The 13,840-nt window shown below is 40.5% G+C and overlaps 1 protein-coding gene across 2 annotated transcripts in view; it reads right to left on the bottom strand.

The window, feature by feature from the left end:
- Positions 1-1,245: 1,245 nt before the first annotated feature.
- Positions 1,246-13,840, bottom strand: part of Vps45 (vacuolar protein sorting 45 homolog (S. cerevisiae)) — a 49,989-nt gene continuing 37,394 nt past the window's right edge. Inside the window, exon 15 of one of the 2 annotated variants that reach the window (XM_013015341.1) lies at positions 1,246-1,830. In XM_013015341.1, coding sequence (XP_012870795.1) covers positions 1,743-1,830 — 88 coding nt within the window. In that variant the 3' untranslated portion in view covers positions 1,246-1,742. The remainder of the gene's footprint in view (positions 1,831-13,840) is intronic. The other variant, XM_013015342.1, reaches the window with a different exon arrangement.

Below are 13,840 nucleotides of genomic sequence, written 5' to 3'. Positions count from 1 at the left end.
CCTGTAAACATCAGGCAGAGGGACCCATAAAAAATAACCCTCCAAAGTAATTTTCAGATTCTAGAGCAGATGCATGTGGGCTGAAGAACCTTCTCTGCCTGTCTGCTCCTTGAGATGTTACATAAATCTCTGGCTTTCTCCCTCCTATTAACTGGCAGTACTGCACAGCTCCATCCTCTAGTCCTCTCCCTACCTTCTCTTACCTTGCCCCTCTGGCCACTCGCCCCTCTTCCCACATGCTATAGTCTTCCTCTGACTTGTTCATCATGCTGACTTCTCTCTTACCAGGTGAACGTTATGGCACATAAATTTGGCTCTATGTAGGACAGTTTTCCAAAGTTCAGTGCTTAAGTGAGAAATGTGAATGAGGCACATCTAGGTTCCTTTACACATTTTTATAACACTGTCTCCTCAGTGAGCTTGACACAACCATACGCACAAATCTCAGAAATAGTTCAAGCCACTTTTCTCTTTGAGGGAGATAAGACACTGGGAGGAATCATGGTAGGGTTACCTCCTAAATACGTTCATGCATAAGACATCCCTGCCAGTGGCTTTGTGCTTCAATTGAGTTTTCATAAGTAACTCCACTTAGGAAAAGGACATGATTACAGGTAAAATCTTGTGAATTGCTGACTACAAGTTTCCTGAGTAGAAACTGTTATTGAAACAGTTGTTTCAAAACATCCTCTTGGCTTTTGTAAACAGGAGTGCGGTTTTGGTCAGGGCATTTCAATCTGTGGGGGAGAGGGTTATTAAAAACATACAAAACCTTAATTAAAATGTTTTTAGAGAGGAAAAATAGAGGGCCAGTAATAATGGAATCAGCCTTGTCAATATTAGTGTACTGCCTCATCTCTTGCAATCTCATGAGAAAAGTATTATTACTCCTGTTCTGTGGATGAGGAAGCTGAGGCACCACCATTCCCAATGCCGTGTAAATATGACATAAACTTGATCACAGATTGTCCCATGCCAGGGAATATTTGTTAACATTTAAACTCATACACACCTTATAGAGAACTGGAAGAGGACTGAGCTCTGCTATTTTTGCTATGATTATACCATTGCTTTTTACTGCTTTCAAGAGAAGCAAAATTGAGACCAGCATTTATTATCTGCTTTGGTATACTTTAAATATCTTCCAGGTAGAGGCAATGCCTTCATTGCGTTCGGCATGAAGCCATCTCAAACCTTACTTCCTGAATTCCCATAAATGAATCCCAAGAAAGAAAATCACTCATATTTCCACAAAATGAAGTTTTATTGTAGTCAGTCATAGTTTCTCAGTGCCACAGAAAATTGCAACATGGGGACAAATACCTTTTCCATGGTTCTCTCCAGAAACACGGTGAGGTCTCTGAAATGAGTTATACAGGGATGTGGTGAATGGGAAGAAGAAAGGGCCAAGGGAAGAGAGGAAATTGAAGAGGGAGGTATGTACCTCAGCTGGCTCTTTTTCAGGCCTCTCGGCTCTGATAATCCTTTTCCCAAATAGGATCTCAACAAAATCTATCAGACAGGAGAGTGATTGTGCTATCAAATATACAAAGAAACATTTATTTGATAAGGAAACTGAGAGAAAGTGGGTTGGGGTGGGTTTCAACTTCTCAGCTTATCCTCAGTCTTGATGCTCGCCGGCCGTTCAGGAACCAGCAGGCAGGCTGGCTGGCCATCAGGGAAGGCCTGTGGAGCAAGCAGGAGGGGAACCTGTGCCATCAGACCCACTCTCTGTCACCATTTCATCTTCTGCTTGCTGACCTCGAGGTGACTTGAGAGCTCTCCCTGCCTCTGCTGTGTAGTCCAGAAGACAGAACTTCCTCTAGGAAACTGATAAGGAGATATGAGATTACTTAAAGGAAAAACAAAGCCATCACTAAAAATAGAGTATGTTATTCATGCCACTGAAGGACATAAAAAGAGCCTCATGACTAGCATGCAGGAAGTACTGACTGGTCTGATATTTGGGTCTAGAATGAACTGTCAGCAGCGCGCTACAACATCCTGAGGAGGAGAGCCCCTGCAGGGATTCCTCAGGTGATCTTTGCTTCACTTTCAACTTTTCTGAAAAGGGGGAAAAAAAAGAAACAAAACAAAACACCTTTGCTAAAATTATACTTGACGATCCTCCTCTGTATTTCAATAAGTCTCCATATTCTTGATTGCAGAGGGAAAACATTTTATTTGCCAAACCTAATTTTGTTTCCTAAGGCCATTGTGACTTTTCAAAAAGTATCTATTTAGGTACTTTGATGAGTCATTGCGCAGAATGCTTTAAAAATATGGGCAATGAACATATTGGAAGCTGAACTCTAAATTTAGACTATGTTTAAAAACAAACAAAAAAGTGAATTTTCTTTTTTAGATGTTTTATATAAAGCTTACTTTAAAAAAGAAAACTAAAAAATCCCTGATACTAGAACCCAATTCACTTCAGTTAAATTCACATTTAACAAATGATTACTGAGCATCCTTGTGAGTCTGCACTGGACTGGGTGTATGGATGAATACCTCTTATGGTTCCCACCTTAAGGCAATCTCAGTGAGAGGCCCATAAATAACTGAGGTATAAACAGAGAAGTATGGGAGGCTAATGGTGGATAAACACTATGGCTTCTCTTAGTTTGGTACTGTTCTCAGGGGTGCTTTCTCTGTTCTACAAAGAGGAAGTAAAGTGGTTGGAGAAAATCACCCCTAGCTTTACAAAGTAAACCTCAAAGTTCCTCCAGGGCTTACTTAGCAAAGGTACTCAAGAAGGTATGCTGAAATGCACTATACATACATACACACACACATACATACATACATACATATCTATATCTTATTTTGGTAGTACTGGAGATTGAACTCAGGGCTTGCTAGCTAGGGAAATACTTTAGCCCTTGGGCCAAGCTCCATGCCTTTATCTCCACCTTCCAAGTACGTGGAATTACTGGCACGTGTTACCAACTCTTTTAAAAAAAAAAAGCTAGGGCTGGGAAGGTGGCTCAGTGGTAGAGCTCTCACCTTGCATGCATGAGGCCCTGGGTTCGATTCCTCAGCACCACATAAGCAAAAAGAAAAAAGCTGGAAGTGGTGCTGTGGCTCAAGTGGTAAAGCGCTAGCCTTGAACTGAAGAGCTGAGGGACAGTGCCCAGGCCCAGAGTTCAGGCCCCACGACCGGACCCCCCCCCAAAAAAAAAAGAAAAAAAGAAAGAAAGAAAGAAAGAGAAATAAACTGCTTGAAGAGACACATTCTGACTTAAACATTGTTTACATGTATTGAAACATCACATGGTATTCCATAAGGACATAAAAACTTTATTTATGTATCACTTAAGAAATAATTTCAAAGCAGGGAGCCAGTGGTTCATGCCTGTAATCCTAGCTACTCAGGAGGCTGAGCTCTGAGGATGGCAGTTCAAACCCAGCCCAAGTAGGAAAGTCCATGAGACTCTCATCTTCAATTAACCATCAGAACCAGAAGTGGCACTAACGCTCAAAGTGGTAGAGCACTAGCCTTGAATGACAAAACTTAGCGACAGCATCCAGGCTCTGAGTCCAAGTCCCACGACAGACAAAAAAGACAAGAAGAGCTGGGTGCCCGTGGCTCACGCCTGTAATCCTAGCTACACAGGAGTCTGAGATTCGAGGATCCAGTTTAAAGCCAGGAAAGTCTGTGAGACTCTTTTTATTTTTTGGGTCTGGTTGTGGGGCCTGAACTCTGGGCCTGGGCACTGTCCCTCAGCTCCTCGGCTCAAGGTGAGTGCTCTACCATTTGAGCCACAGCGCCACTTCTGGCTTTTTTCTTTTTGCTTATGTGGTGCTGAGGAATCGAACCCAGGGCCTCAGGCATGCAAGGTGAGAGCTCTACCACTGAGCCACCTTCCCAGCCCAAGACTCTTATCGCTAATAAACCACCAGAAAACTGGAAGTGGCGCTGTGGCTCAAGTGGTAGAGTACTAGCCTTGAGCTGAAGAGCTGAGGGACAGTGCCCAGGCCCAGAGTTCAAGTCCCACAACCAACAAAAAAAAAAAAAAAGAAGAAAGGAGAAAGAAGGGAGAAGGGAGAAGAAGGAGAAGAGGAGAGAAGAAGATGACGACAATGAAGAAGAAGAAAAATAAGGGCACTCACGATTGTAATCTTAGCTACTTAGGAGGCTGAGATATGAAGACTGAAGTTTAGAGCTAGTGTAGGCAGACAAATCTTTGAGACTCTTATTTCTAATGAACCAATAAAAAGCTAGAGGTAGATCTGTGGCTCAAGTGGTAGAGCACTAGTTTTGAGTGAAAACAATCAGGGACAGTGCCAGACCCTGAGTTTAAGTCCCCAGGACTGGCATATGCACATACACAGAGAGAGAAAGGGAACGAAAGAAGGATGGAAGGAAGGAAGGGAGGGAGGGAGGGAGGGAGAGGGAAAGGAAAGGCAAGGCAGGCAGGCAGGCAAAATTCCATGTGAATTGCTTACATCATAAACACCAAAGGAATCCAAAATCTGAATAGAATAATGAAATACATAAGGATTCAGGGAAGTGGAACTGTGGCTCAAGTGGTAGAGTGCTAGCCTTGAGCTGAAGAACTGAGGGACAGTGCTCAGGCTCAGAGTTCAAGTCCATGACTGACAAAAATAAAAAAGCCCAGGGACAGTGCCCAGGCCCTGAGTTCAAGCCCCAGGAATTTATATTCCAATGGGGAGTGAACAAGATAAAATTAATTCGTAGGTAAGTGTTAATAAGCTAGAAGCTTTTCCACTTTACAAAGAAATTAAAGCACATAGAAGTCTTCCTGTTTGGAAATGATAGTGTTGGGATAAAAGGCCAGGTATCATGTTTTGTTTTGTTTTGTTTTTGGTCCGGTCGTGGGGCCTGAACTCTGGGCCTGGGTGCTGTCCCTCAGCTCTTCAGCTCAAGGCTAGCACTCTACCACTTGAGCCACAGCGCCACTTCCGGCTTTTTTCTTTTTGCTTATGTGGTGCTGAGGAATCGAACCCAGGGCCTCAGGGATGCAAGGCAAGCGCTCTACCACTGAGCCACCATATAATATGAAGTGAATGCTGCCCAGAAAAATGAAACAGATTTAAAGAACTGGAGATGTTGGAATAAGATTTTTAAATCCAGTTTTCCAGAAAAGGCCTCACTGAGAAATAACATTTGAGATAAGACCTGAATGAGGTATCAGAGTTTTATCTTAGGACAAAGGCACTGAGGACCAGAGGGTTCAAGGAATGGAAAAGAGGCAGCTATTGCTGAAGGGAGAAAGGTATTGGCCATAAGAGATAAGATCAGAGAGATGAAACAGAGGACAGTTGAAAATGAAGGTGAGATTGTGTAGACCTACTAGTCCTTGTAAGGCTTTCAATTTTCACTTTGGGTAAAGATGAGGGGCATCTGTAGGGTTTTGCACAGCTTGTCACATAGCCTGAATTACACATTTTCTTTCTGTTTTGGTGGTACTAAGGTTTGAACTCAGAGTCTTAGATTTCTAGGCGAGCACTCCACCCTTCCAGACACAACCCAAGCCCTTTCTGCTTTAGTTTATCTTTAAGCTAGTCTTCTTCTTTTGCCATAGTCTGAGATCCTATCTCTACTTTCCCATTTTCACAAGATTGCTCTACAGAAATACTAAGAGACTACTGGGGGCAGTAATACTAATTATCATTGGAAATAATGGCACTTGGACTTGAGTGGTGGTGGAGACCCGACATTAGATTCCAGAAAGGCTTATAGAATTATAGGAAGTCTGGAGGACAATTGTATTTAGGAAGATGTGTATGTACACACACACACACACACACACACACACTGCTGGAGATTAAACTCAGGGCCTTGGGCATGCTACACCCCTAACCAAATGTTTGTTTTTGATCATGTTAAGTGTGAATGTTTATTAGACATTCAAGTATAAATGTCAAGTAGACTGTATACAAGTGTGAAGTTTGGGGCAGCAGTTCAGATTAGAAACAGGGTTCTCAGTTGGCGGTTAGTGATTTACTCCTAAGGGATATGTGGCCATGTCTGGAGCCAGTTTAGTTATCATAACTGGTGGCTTGCTCCTGGCAGCTCGTGGGTAGAAGCCCGCGCTTCAGTTGAACATCCTAAATACAAAGGATCGTCTCCCACAGCAAAGATTTTGTGGCCCCAAATACAAGGAATGTTAAGGTTTAAAAAGCTTCAGGCTAGAATCAGCAGGAGAGTGAGAAAATTGAAAATAGCCAGGAAGCCAGAGAGGATTGCCAAGGGAGTGGGTGTGAAGATAAAGGGAGACAGTCTAATGACCAAGTCTCAGAGATACTAAAAAAAAGGAGAAAGCAGAAGAGACAGAGAAATACTGCCAATGATGGAGAAGGCAGGAGAGTATAGTTCCTGGGGGCTGAGGGGTAGAACACTTGCTTAGTACTTGTGAGATTCTGGGGTCTGTTGCCATCACTGTAGAAGAAATGAAACGATTTCTAAGTGAGGGGACTGATTGGGTTAAATGCTGCTTGCAGGTCAAATAAAATGAGGACTCACAATTGATTCTGGGATTAGCCAAGCAGAAGTCTCTGGGGATCATACACAACAGGAGCAATGTGAGGAACAATGTGAGTTTAAGAAAGTATTCGAGGGAGGAATAGGAGATGGTAAGTATAAACAACTCAGAATTCTGCTATACAAAACAGAGGGACAGAGGGATGGAGGTGTAGTTTAGTATCGTTTAGAAGAGAGAGGGAAGAGAGGAGGAAGGGAGGAGAGGGGGAGAAGAAGGAGAAGGAGAAACAGAAGGAGAGAAAGGAAAGACAAGGAGGAGACAAGGAGGGAGGACAAAAGAAGTGGGAGAGAACCAAATTTTAAGGGTGGGAAAAAGTGTAGCATGAAAGGCAGAGGGAAGAGCATGAAGGAGAATAAAAAACCGAAAACAAACCAAAGCAAAACACAACAAGAAAACCAATAGGAGTCCTCGGCCCTATTCTTTTTGTTCATGGAGAAGAAACAGGACAAAAAAGCCAACAGTGGGATTCTGCATACATCCACTATTGTGCAAGAATGCTTTTTGGAGAGTCCTGTGAAGAGGAAGGAGGAAGTTAAGCCCACAGGACCGCACACAGACTCCTCAGGAAAAGAACTGCCCATACTATCAGTCACACAGAGGTCTAAAAGGTTATCATCTGAGAATAAAAAGACCTATAAATGTGTATTCTTACCACAGAGCATACACAGTCAAGACAACATCATTTGTCAGAATAACCACAACTACAAGGGTAGAACGTGGCTATTATAAAACAAACAAAAAACACCCAACATGAAATAAGGCTCTAAATAACACAGCCATAACAACTGCAGAGCTAAAGACTCTCTGTAAGTCTTTAATTATAGAGGCACTCACTCTGGGGGCCTTAAGGGGAACATTTGAAGTGAGCGCAAATGGAAATGGAACTACTAACAATTTTTCTTCTCACAGAACATAATGGCCATTTGGCATATGGACTACCTTCACAGTACCTTCACTGCCTTGGTGTATATCCTCCAGAAATTATATGATATCTGCCACTGAATTATGTTAAAGGAAGGAGAAAAGTTCTTAAGACAAGTGATTTGGATGTAAGGGTCATGAAAGAGATGGCAAGGATGAAGATCCTGTCTTTTTAGCGTTACTTTCTCCAAATTAAATATAGTAATAGCAGCAGCAGCAATAACAAGTGGCCTCTATCGGCTGCTTATCATGGGCCTGATCTCCTCGAAGCAACTTACAAATAGCATATCGTCTAATCATCACAACAGCGGGATAAAGCTGTTAGTATCTCCATTTTACTGCTGAGAAAGCTGAGGCACAAAAAGGCTAAAAAATTAACTTAGGGTTCTATAAAAGGACATATGTCAAAACTGGAATTTAAAGAAAGTAGTCTGATACTGACCTATTGCTGTAATACACTGCCTTTTACCAGACCAAAGGTATCAAAAGTTGACTTATAAATAACAGGTTCCACTTAAGGCCAGAAGCTCTAATGATAATTCCAGTGAAAGGGTCTATGTCCTGAAGGATACTTTGGGGAACAGAGTTTGGGCAGAGGAATGACAGCTCAGGATTGTACTAAGGACAATCAATTAGATAGCTTACTATATAAACAATTACAGTGCAAAAAAATCCAAAAACCATGGTTGCACATATGCTAGGCAATTGCTCTACCATCTTTATTATTTCTTAAAATTGATAAAACATTTGATATTTTTTCCGGATGATTAAATCATAAATGTAAGGGCTGGGAGCATGCTTATGTGGGAGAAAACTGCCTAGTAAGTGCAGACCCTAGTACTATCTACAACCAAATTAAAGCAAAGCCAAACAAATGTAGATGATTCAGGTCATAATGAAGTACATACATTACTAGAAAATAGTATACATAATTAGAATGTTTGATATTTTCCTTCCATTTTATACTCTGTGTGTGTGTGTGTTGGTTACTGGGGCTTGAAGTTAGGGCCTAGGCTTGGTGTCTCTAAGCTTTTTTGTTTTTGGTTCAGAGGTAGGGCTCTACCACTTGAGCCACAGCTCCACTTCCAACTTTTTTGGTGAAGGAAGATTTAGTAAAGTGAGCAGTCTGGTGTATAATACCTTCTTTTTCTTTTTCCTTCCTTCCTTCCTTCCTTCCTTCCTTCCTTCCTTCCTTCCTTCCTTCCTCTCTTCTTTCCTCCCTCCCTCCCTCTCTCTTTCTTTCTTTCCTAGTCCTGGGGCTTGAACCCAGGGCCTAGGCACTCTCTCTGAGCTTCTTTTGCCCAAGGCTAGCACTCTACCACTTGTGCCACAGTGCCACTTCCGGCTTTTTGTTTGTGGTACTGAGGAATCAAACCTAGGGCTTCATACATGCAAGGCAAGTGCACTGTACCACGAAGCCACATTCCCAGTCTAGTACATTACTTTTCTATTACATTTTTGTCTATTACATTTTGAACTTGGTTCCAGATGCTTTCACTCATTGGCTAGCAATCACCAACTGAGCCACACCTTCAATCTCAACATTACTTATACTAAGAAAACAAATGGATAAATACATTAAGACATATATAAAGCAACATTATAAACTGTAAGAGTGAAAACTGCAAAGACTTAATATCAGACAATATTTGCTTTATCATTGTATGTTCAGTTTCAAGGTAACTCCTAAAATATAGTAGGTATGCAATAACTACTTATTGAATGAACTAAAGAACCCCTAAGGATTGCTTAAATAAATTGTAGAATAATTGAATAGTAGAATGTGATTTTGCTCTTAAAGCGCATGTACAGTTTATTTCCTTTAAATAAAAACAGCTGAGTTTTGTGGTAAGTTCCCATAATTCCAGATTTAAGAGGCTGAGGCAGGCAAACTGAGCCTAGGCTAGCTTGGACTACACAGTAAGACCATCTAAAACAAACCCAAACCAAAAAGACCAAAAAAAGTGTATACACTCATGGGCACATCTAAATGACTGAATCAGGATGCTTAAAATTTCACCCAATGAATAGGGTTACAGTTTTGTAATAGCTTTTTTTTCTTTTGCCAGTCCTGGGGCTTGAATCAGGGCCTAGGCACTGTCTATGAGCTTCTTTATTTTGAGGCTAGGGCTCTTGCACTTGAATCACAGTGCCGCTTCTAGCTTTTTCTGAGTAGTTAATTGGAGATAAGAGTCTCATGGACTTTCCTGCTCTGGATGGCTTCAAACTGCAATCCTTAGATCTCAGCCTCCTGAGTAACTAGGATTACAGGTGTGAGCCACACCAGTGGCATAGAAAGCTATTTTTAATTAAAAAATGTTAACAGTGCATGAAAAAATTTGAATCAGATGATACTTAAATTCTTAAGTTCAGTTTTAAAAGAAGGATCTTAATAGAATTATTTATGTTTATTTTCTCATAAGACATTAATATCTGACAAGTATAGAACCTATTTCTAGTATCTTCATTTTTTTTTTTTTTGAACTCTGGGCCTAGGCGCTGTCTCTCAGTTCTTCAGCTCAAGGCTAGCGCTCTACCACTTGAGCCACAGTGCCACTTTTGGCGTTTTTTCTTTTTGCTCATGTGGTGCTGGGGAATCGAACCCAGGGCCTCATGCATGCAAGGTAAGCGCTCTACCACTGAGCCACCTTCCCAGCCCTATTTCTAGTATCTTGAACAGAGCCTCACACATGAAATAAGCTCTAAATAAATGCTCATCAGTGGCAGATAATAGCTCCATCATAGCTTCTACAATAGTATCTAACACTTTGGTCGCAAGAGGGAAATACATTCTCACAGAAAATCTCTACAGAGAAGGTGAAGGTTTCAAACTGATCTTAAAATGCCCAATAATGAAGAAGAGTGCTTTCTGTAACCCTTTCTCTTTGAAATGCAAATTCTGTTATAGTATCCTAATTTTTCTGTAAATAATTCAGAGATGGATCCAACTTGTGGTTACAAGAGAAGATCCAAGTTTCTAGTGTTACTTCTTTAGGTAGAAATCTATAATGTACCTGTTGATAACATGAATCAGCCTCTTACCAGCTTCTAATTTTCTCAACTGTGTTTCAAGCTCTTACTAGCTACCACTAATTAATTAAATCGATCATTTTTATTCAAAAGTAATACTATTCTTAATTATCTTAATAATCTTGGAATGACAAAAATAACTAAATGATTCCTCATTTTTGAATTCGTTTTTCTCCTGCTTTGGTTTGCAATGTTTCTCCATAGGCAGATTCATATTTTGCCTGTCTCCTAAATAACATCTAAAAGCAAGGAATTTTATTAAAAAAATCACAGCTAGGTAAATCTTTCCAAAAAATTATTTCATCAGGGTGTTCATACTAGAAATCAACTGTGTCCAGTTCTAGCTTAAACACTTATTAGCTTAAACACTTATTATGACTTTAGGAAAGATGTTTAACCTCTTTTTTTTTTCATTGGTGGTAATGGTACTGGGGTCTGGATTTGAGCCTCATGCTTACTGGACAGGTGATTACCACTTCAGCCATCTTCTAGCCCTTGTTTAAATTCCTTAATAACTGAATCAAAAAATGAGGTTGATGATAATATTAAAAATATCACTGGGACAGGTACTGGTGGATCATGCATGTAATCCCAGCTACTCAGGAGACTGAGATCTGAGGATCACAGTTCGAAGCCAGTCTGTGCAAGGAAGTCTGTGAAACTCTTATCTCCAATTAACCACCTAAAAGCTGGAAGTTGAACTGTGGCTCAAAGTGGTAGAGTGCTAGCCTTGACAAGCCAAAGAGCTCAGGAAGACCACGTAGGCCCTAAGTTCAAGCCCTATGACTGACAAAAAAAGAAAAAAATCACTGGACTTATGAAATGGTAACCTGTCTGTACAATACCTTAATAATAACACTAAAATTATATTAAAAATATTATTGGGTTGCCATAAAAATTAAAAGTAAATGGATAAAAATGTGAGATTGGTCATTTTTAATAGGTTCTAACAGCTATATTTAAAAAAGTAGTAACAGCTGGGTGCCAGTGGCTCATGCCTGTTAAGCCTAGCTACTCAGGAGGTTGAGATCTGAGGATTGAGGGCAGAAAAGTCTATGAGACTCTTATCTCCAATTAGCCACTAAAAAGCCAGAAGTGGGGCTGGAGATCAAAGTGGTAGAGCTCAGGGACAGCTCCCAGGCCCTGAGTTCAAGCCCCATGATCTACAAAATTAAAAAAAGCTCATAGACAGTGCCCAGGCCCTGAGCCCAAGGACTGGCATAGTCACAAAACAAAAAATAAAACAAAACTTGTATGTACAATGTTATCCGAATCATGTTACAAACAAAATATTAACTTATCTCTAGAATTATTATAAATGATTTTATTTTTATACATATTAATTAATTTGATTTTTACAGTGAGCACCAATTAACTAGTTGGGGGGAATGCGTTGTTTGCGTATATTATATGCCTTTGCTAGTTAGGGAAAGTAATTGAAAAATGAGGTCATTAATTATTTTGTAGTTTTATAGCTAATGAGGGTTTAATTGAACCTAATTTTTTTTTTTTTTTTTTGGTGATGTGTGTTTGTGTGTGTGTGTGTGTGTTGGGTTTGAACTTGGACTGGGCACTGTCCCTGAGCTTCTTTTGCTCAAAGCTAGCACTCTACCACTTGGGCCACAGCTCCACTTCTAGCTTTTTTGTGTGTGTGTGTGTGTGTTGGGTTTGAACTTGGACTGGGCGCTGTCCCTGAGCTTCTTTTGCTCAAAGCTAGCACTCTACCACTTGGGCCACAGCTCCACTTCTAGCTTTTTTCTGAGCTGTTTTACTAGAGATAGGAGTCCTGGGACTTTTCTTGCTTGGTTTGGCTTCAAACTGCGATTCTCAGATCTCAACCTCTTGAATAGCTAGGATTACAGGTGTGCGGTAATTGTTACTGACTTGAAAGGAATCTGTCAGTAAGATGACTGTTAATTTGAGTCTTATCTCCTAGCAGGATGCATCCTTCTCTTTGTAAAAGGTCTTCAGAAGTACTGAACTACTGACTGTACTGGAAATTAGATTTGGCACGGTTGGCTAATACATGCACCTATCCTCCTCACCTTTCCCCTCCACTGCAGGCCTGAGTCCTATAAGGATGTGACTTTATTCTATTAGGAGAACAATTTCATCTTATATGGATCAAGTTCTTGTCTTCTCAGTCCACACATTTAACTTCAAGTGTTGATTGCTGCCAGCAAGGACTAGAACTCTTTAATATTGATTGACTTGTGAGGTGATAAGGCAGCCAGCTGAAAATCCAAACCAAATGTTCATTTATTTGCAAGAAAAGATCATGTGTTCCAGAAACCCAAAGAAATGGTACCATTTATAGTAAGTAAATAATGTCCACAGTTTAACTGCATCTAGAGATTTGCTTTTTTTTTTTTTTTTCTTTTTTGGTACTGGGGATGAAGCCAGGACATCCGTGCATTTCTGTGTCTCACCTTACACTCCCAAAGACATAGAAATGAACAAATGGGACAAAAAGAAAAGAAAAATAGCAATAAAGGAAAAACCTTGTTTCCATTATTATTATTATTAATTTTTATTTTTTTATTTTTGTCAGTCATGGGGGTTGAACTCTGGGCTTGGGCACTGTCCCTCAACTCTTCAGCTCAAGGCAAGAGTTCTACCACTTGAGCTACAGCGCCACTTCCGGTTTTCTGGTGGTTTATTGGAGACAAGAGTCTCACAGACTTTCTTGCCCGGGTTGGCTTTGAACCTCACTCCTCAGATCTCAGCCTCCTGAGTAGCTAGGATTACAAGCGTGAGCCACCGGTGCCTGGCTGATAAGTATTATTTTGTATGATCAGATGCACATAGGCATTGTGCCTTTCTATTCTTCTCCTGAGAGTATCTTCCTTTGGTCTCACTGTGTGTGAATGCCTAGAGTCCTGTATAATTTATTATGTCCTAGTGCATTTTAGATCTAGCTTCCACATATGAAAGAACTTGGCTTACCTCACTTAACATGATTTGTTCTAGGTCCATCCGTTTCCCTGAAAATGACATAATATTATGCTTTCTAATGGCTGTGTAAAATTCCATTGTATATAAGTACCACATTTTTTGGATCTACTCATCTACTGTAGGGTATCTGGGATGTTTCCAAAACTTGACTACTGTGAAGAGTGCAGCAATGAACATGGCTATTCAAGTGTCTTTATGGTATCCTGGCTTGTGATGTTCTGGGTAGATCTACGGCAGTATGACTTTTAACTGTTCCACACAGATGTTGGTAAAAATATTTGTTGTAATCTAGTGATGACTCATATTCAAATCTTAGAAATTAAAAACTGACATTTCCCCATAATTGAGGATACAGTAAGCTAATCTGATTAATGAGACAAATGGAGAGGGAAAAAGAAATGTCATAAGGGCACTATTGAGACAGA

This window comes from Dipodomys ordii, unplaced genomic scaffold (assembly GCF_000151885.1).
Source record: "Dipodomys ordii isolate 6190 unplaced genomic scaffold, Dord_2.0 Scaffold26, whole genome shotgun sequence".
Taxonomy (NCBI): Eukaryota; Metazoa; Chordata; class Mammalia; order Rodentia; family Heteromyidae; genus Dipodomys; species Dipodomys ordii.
This window is presented reverse-complemented; position numbering and strand designations above follow the sequence as displayed.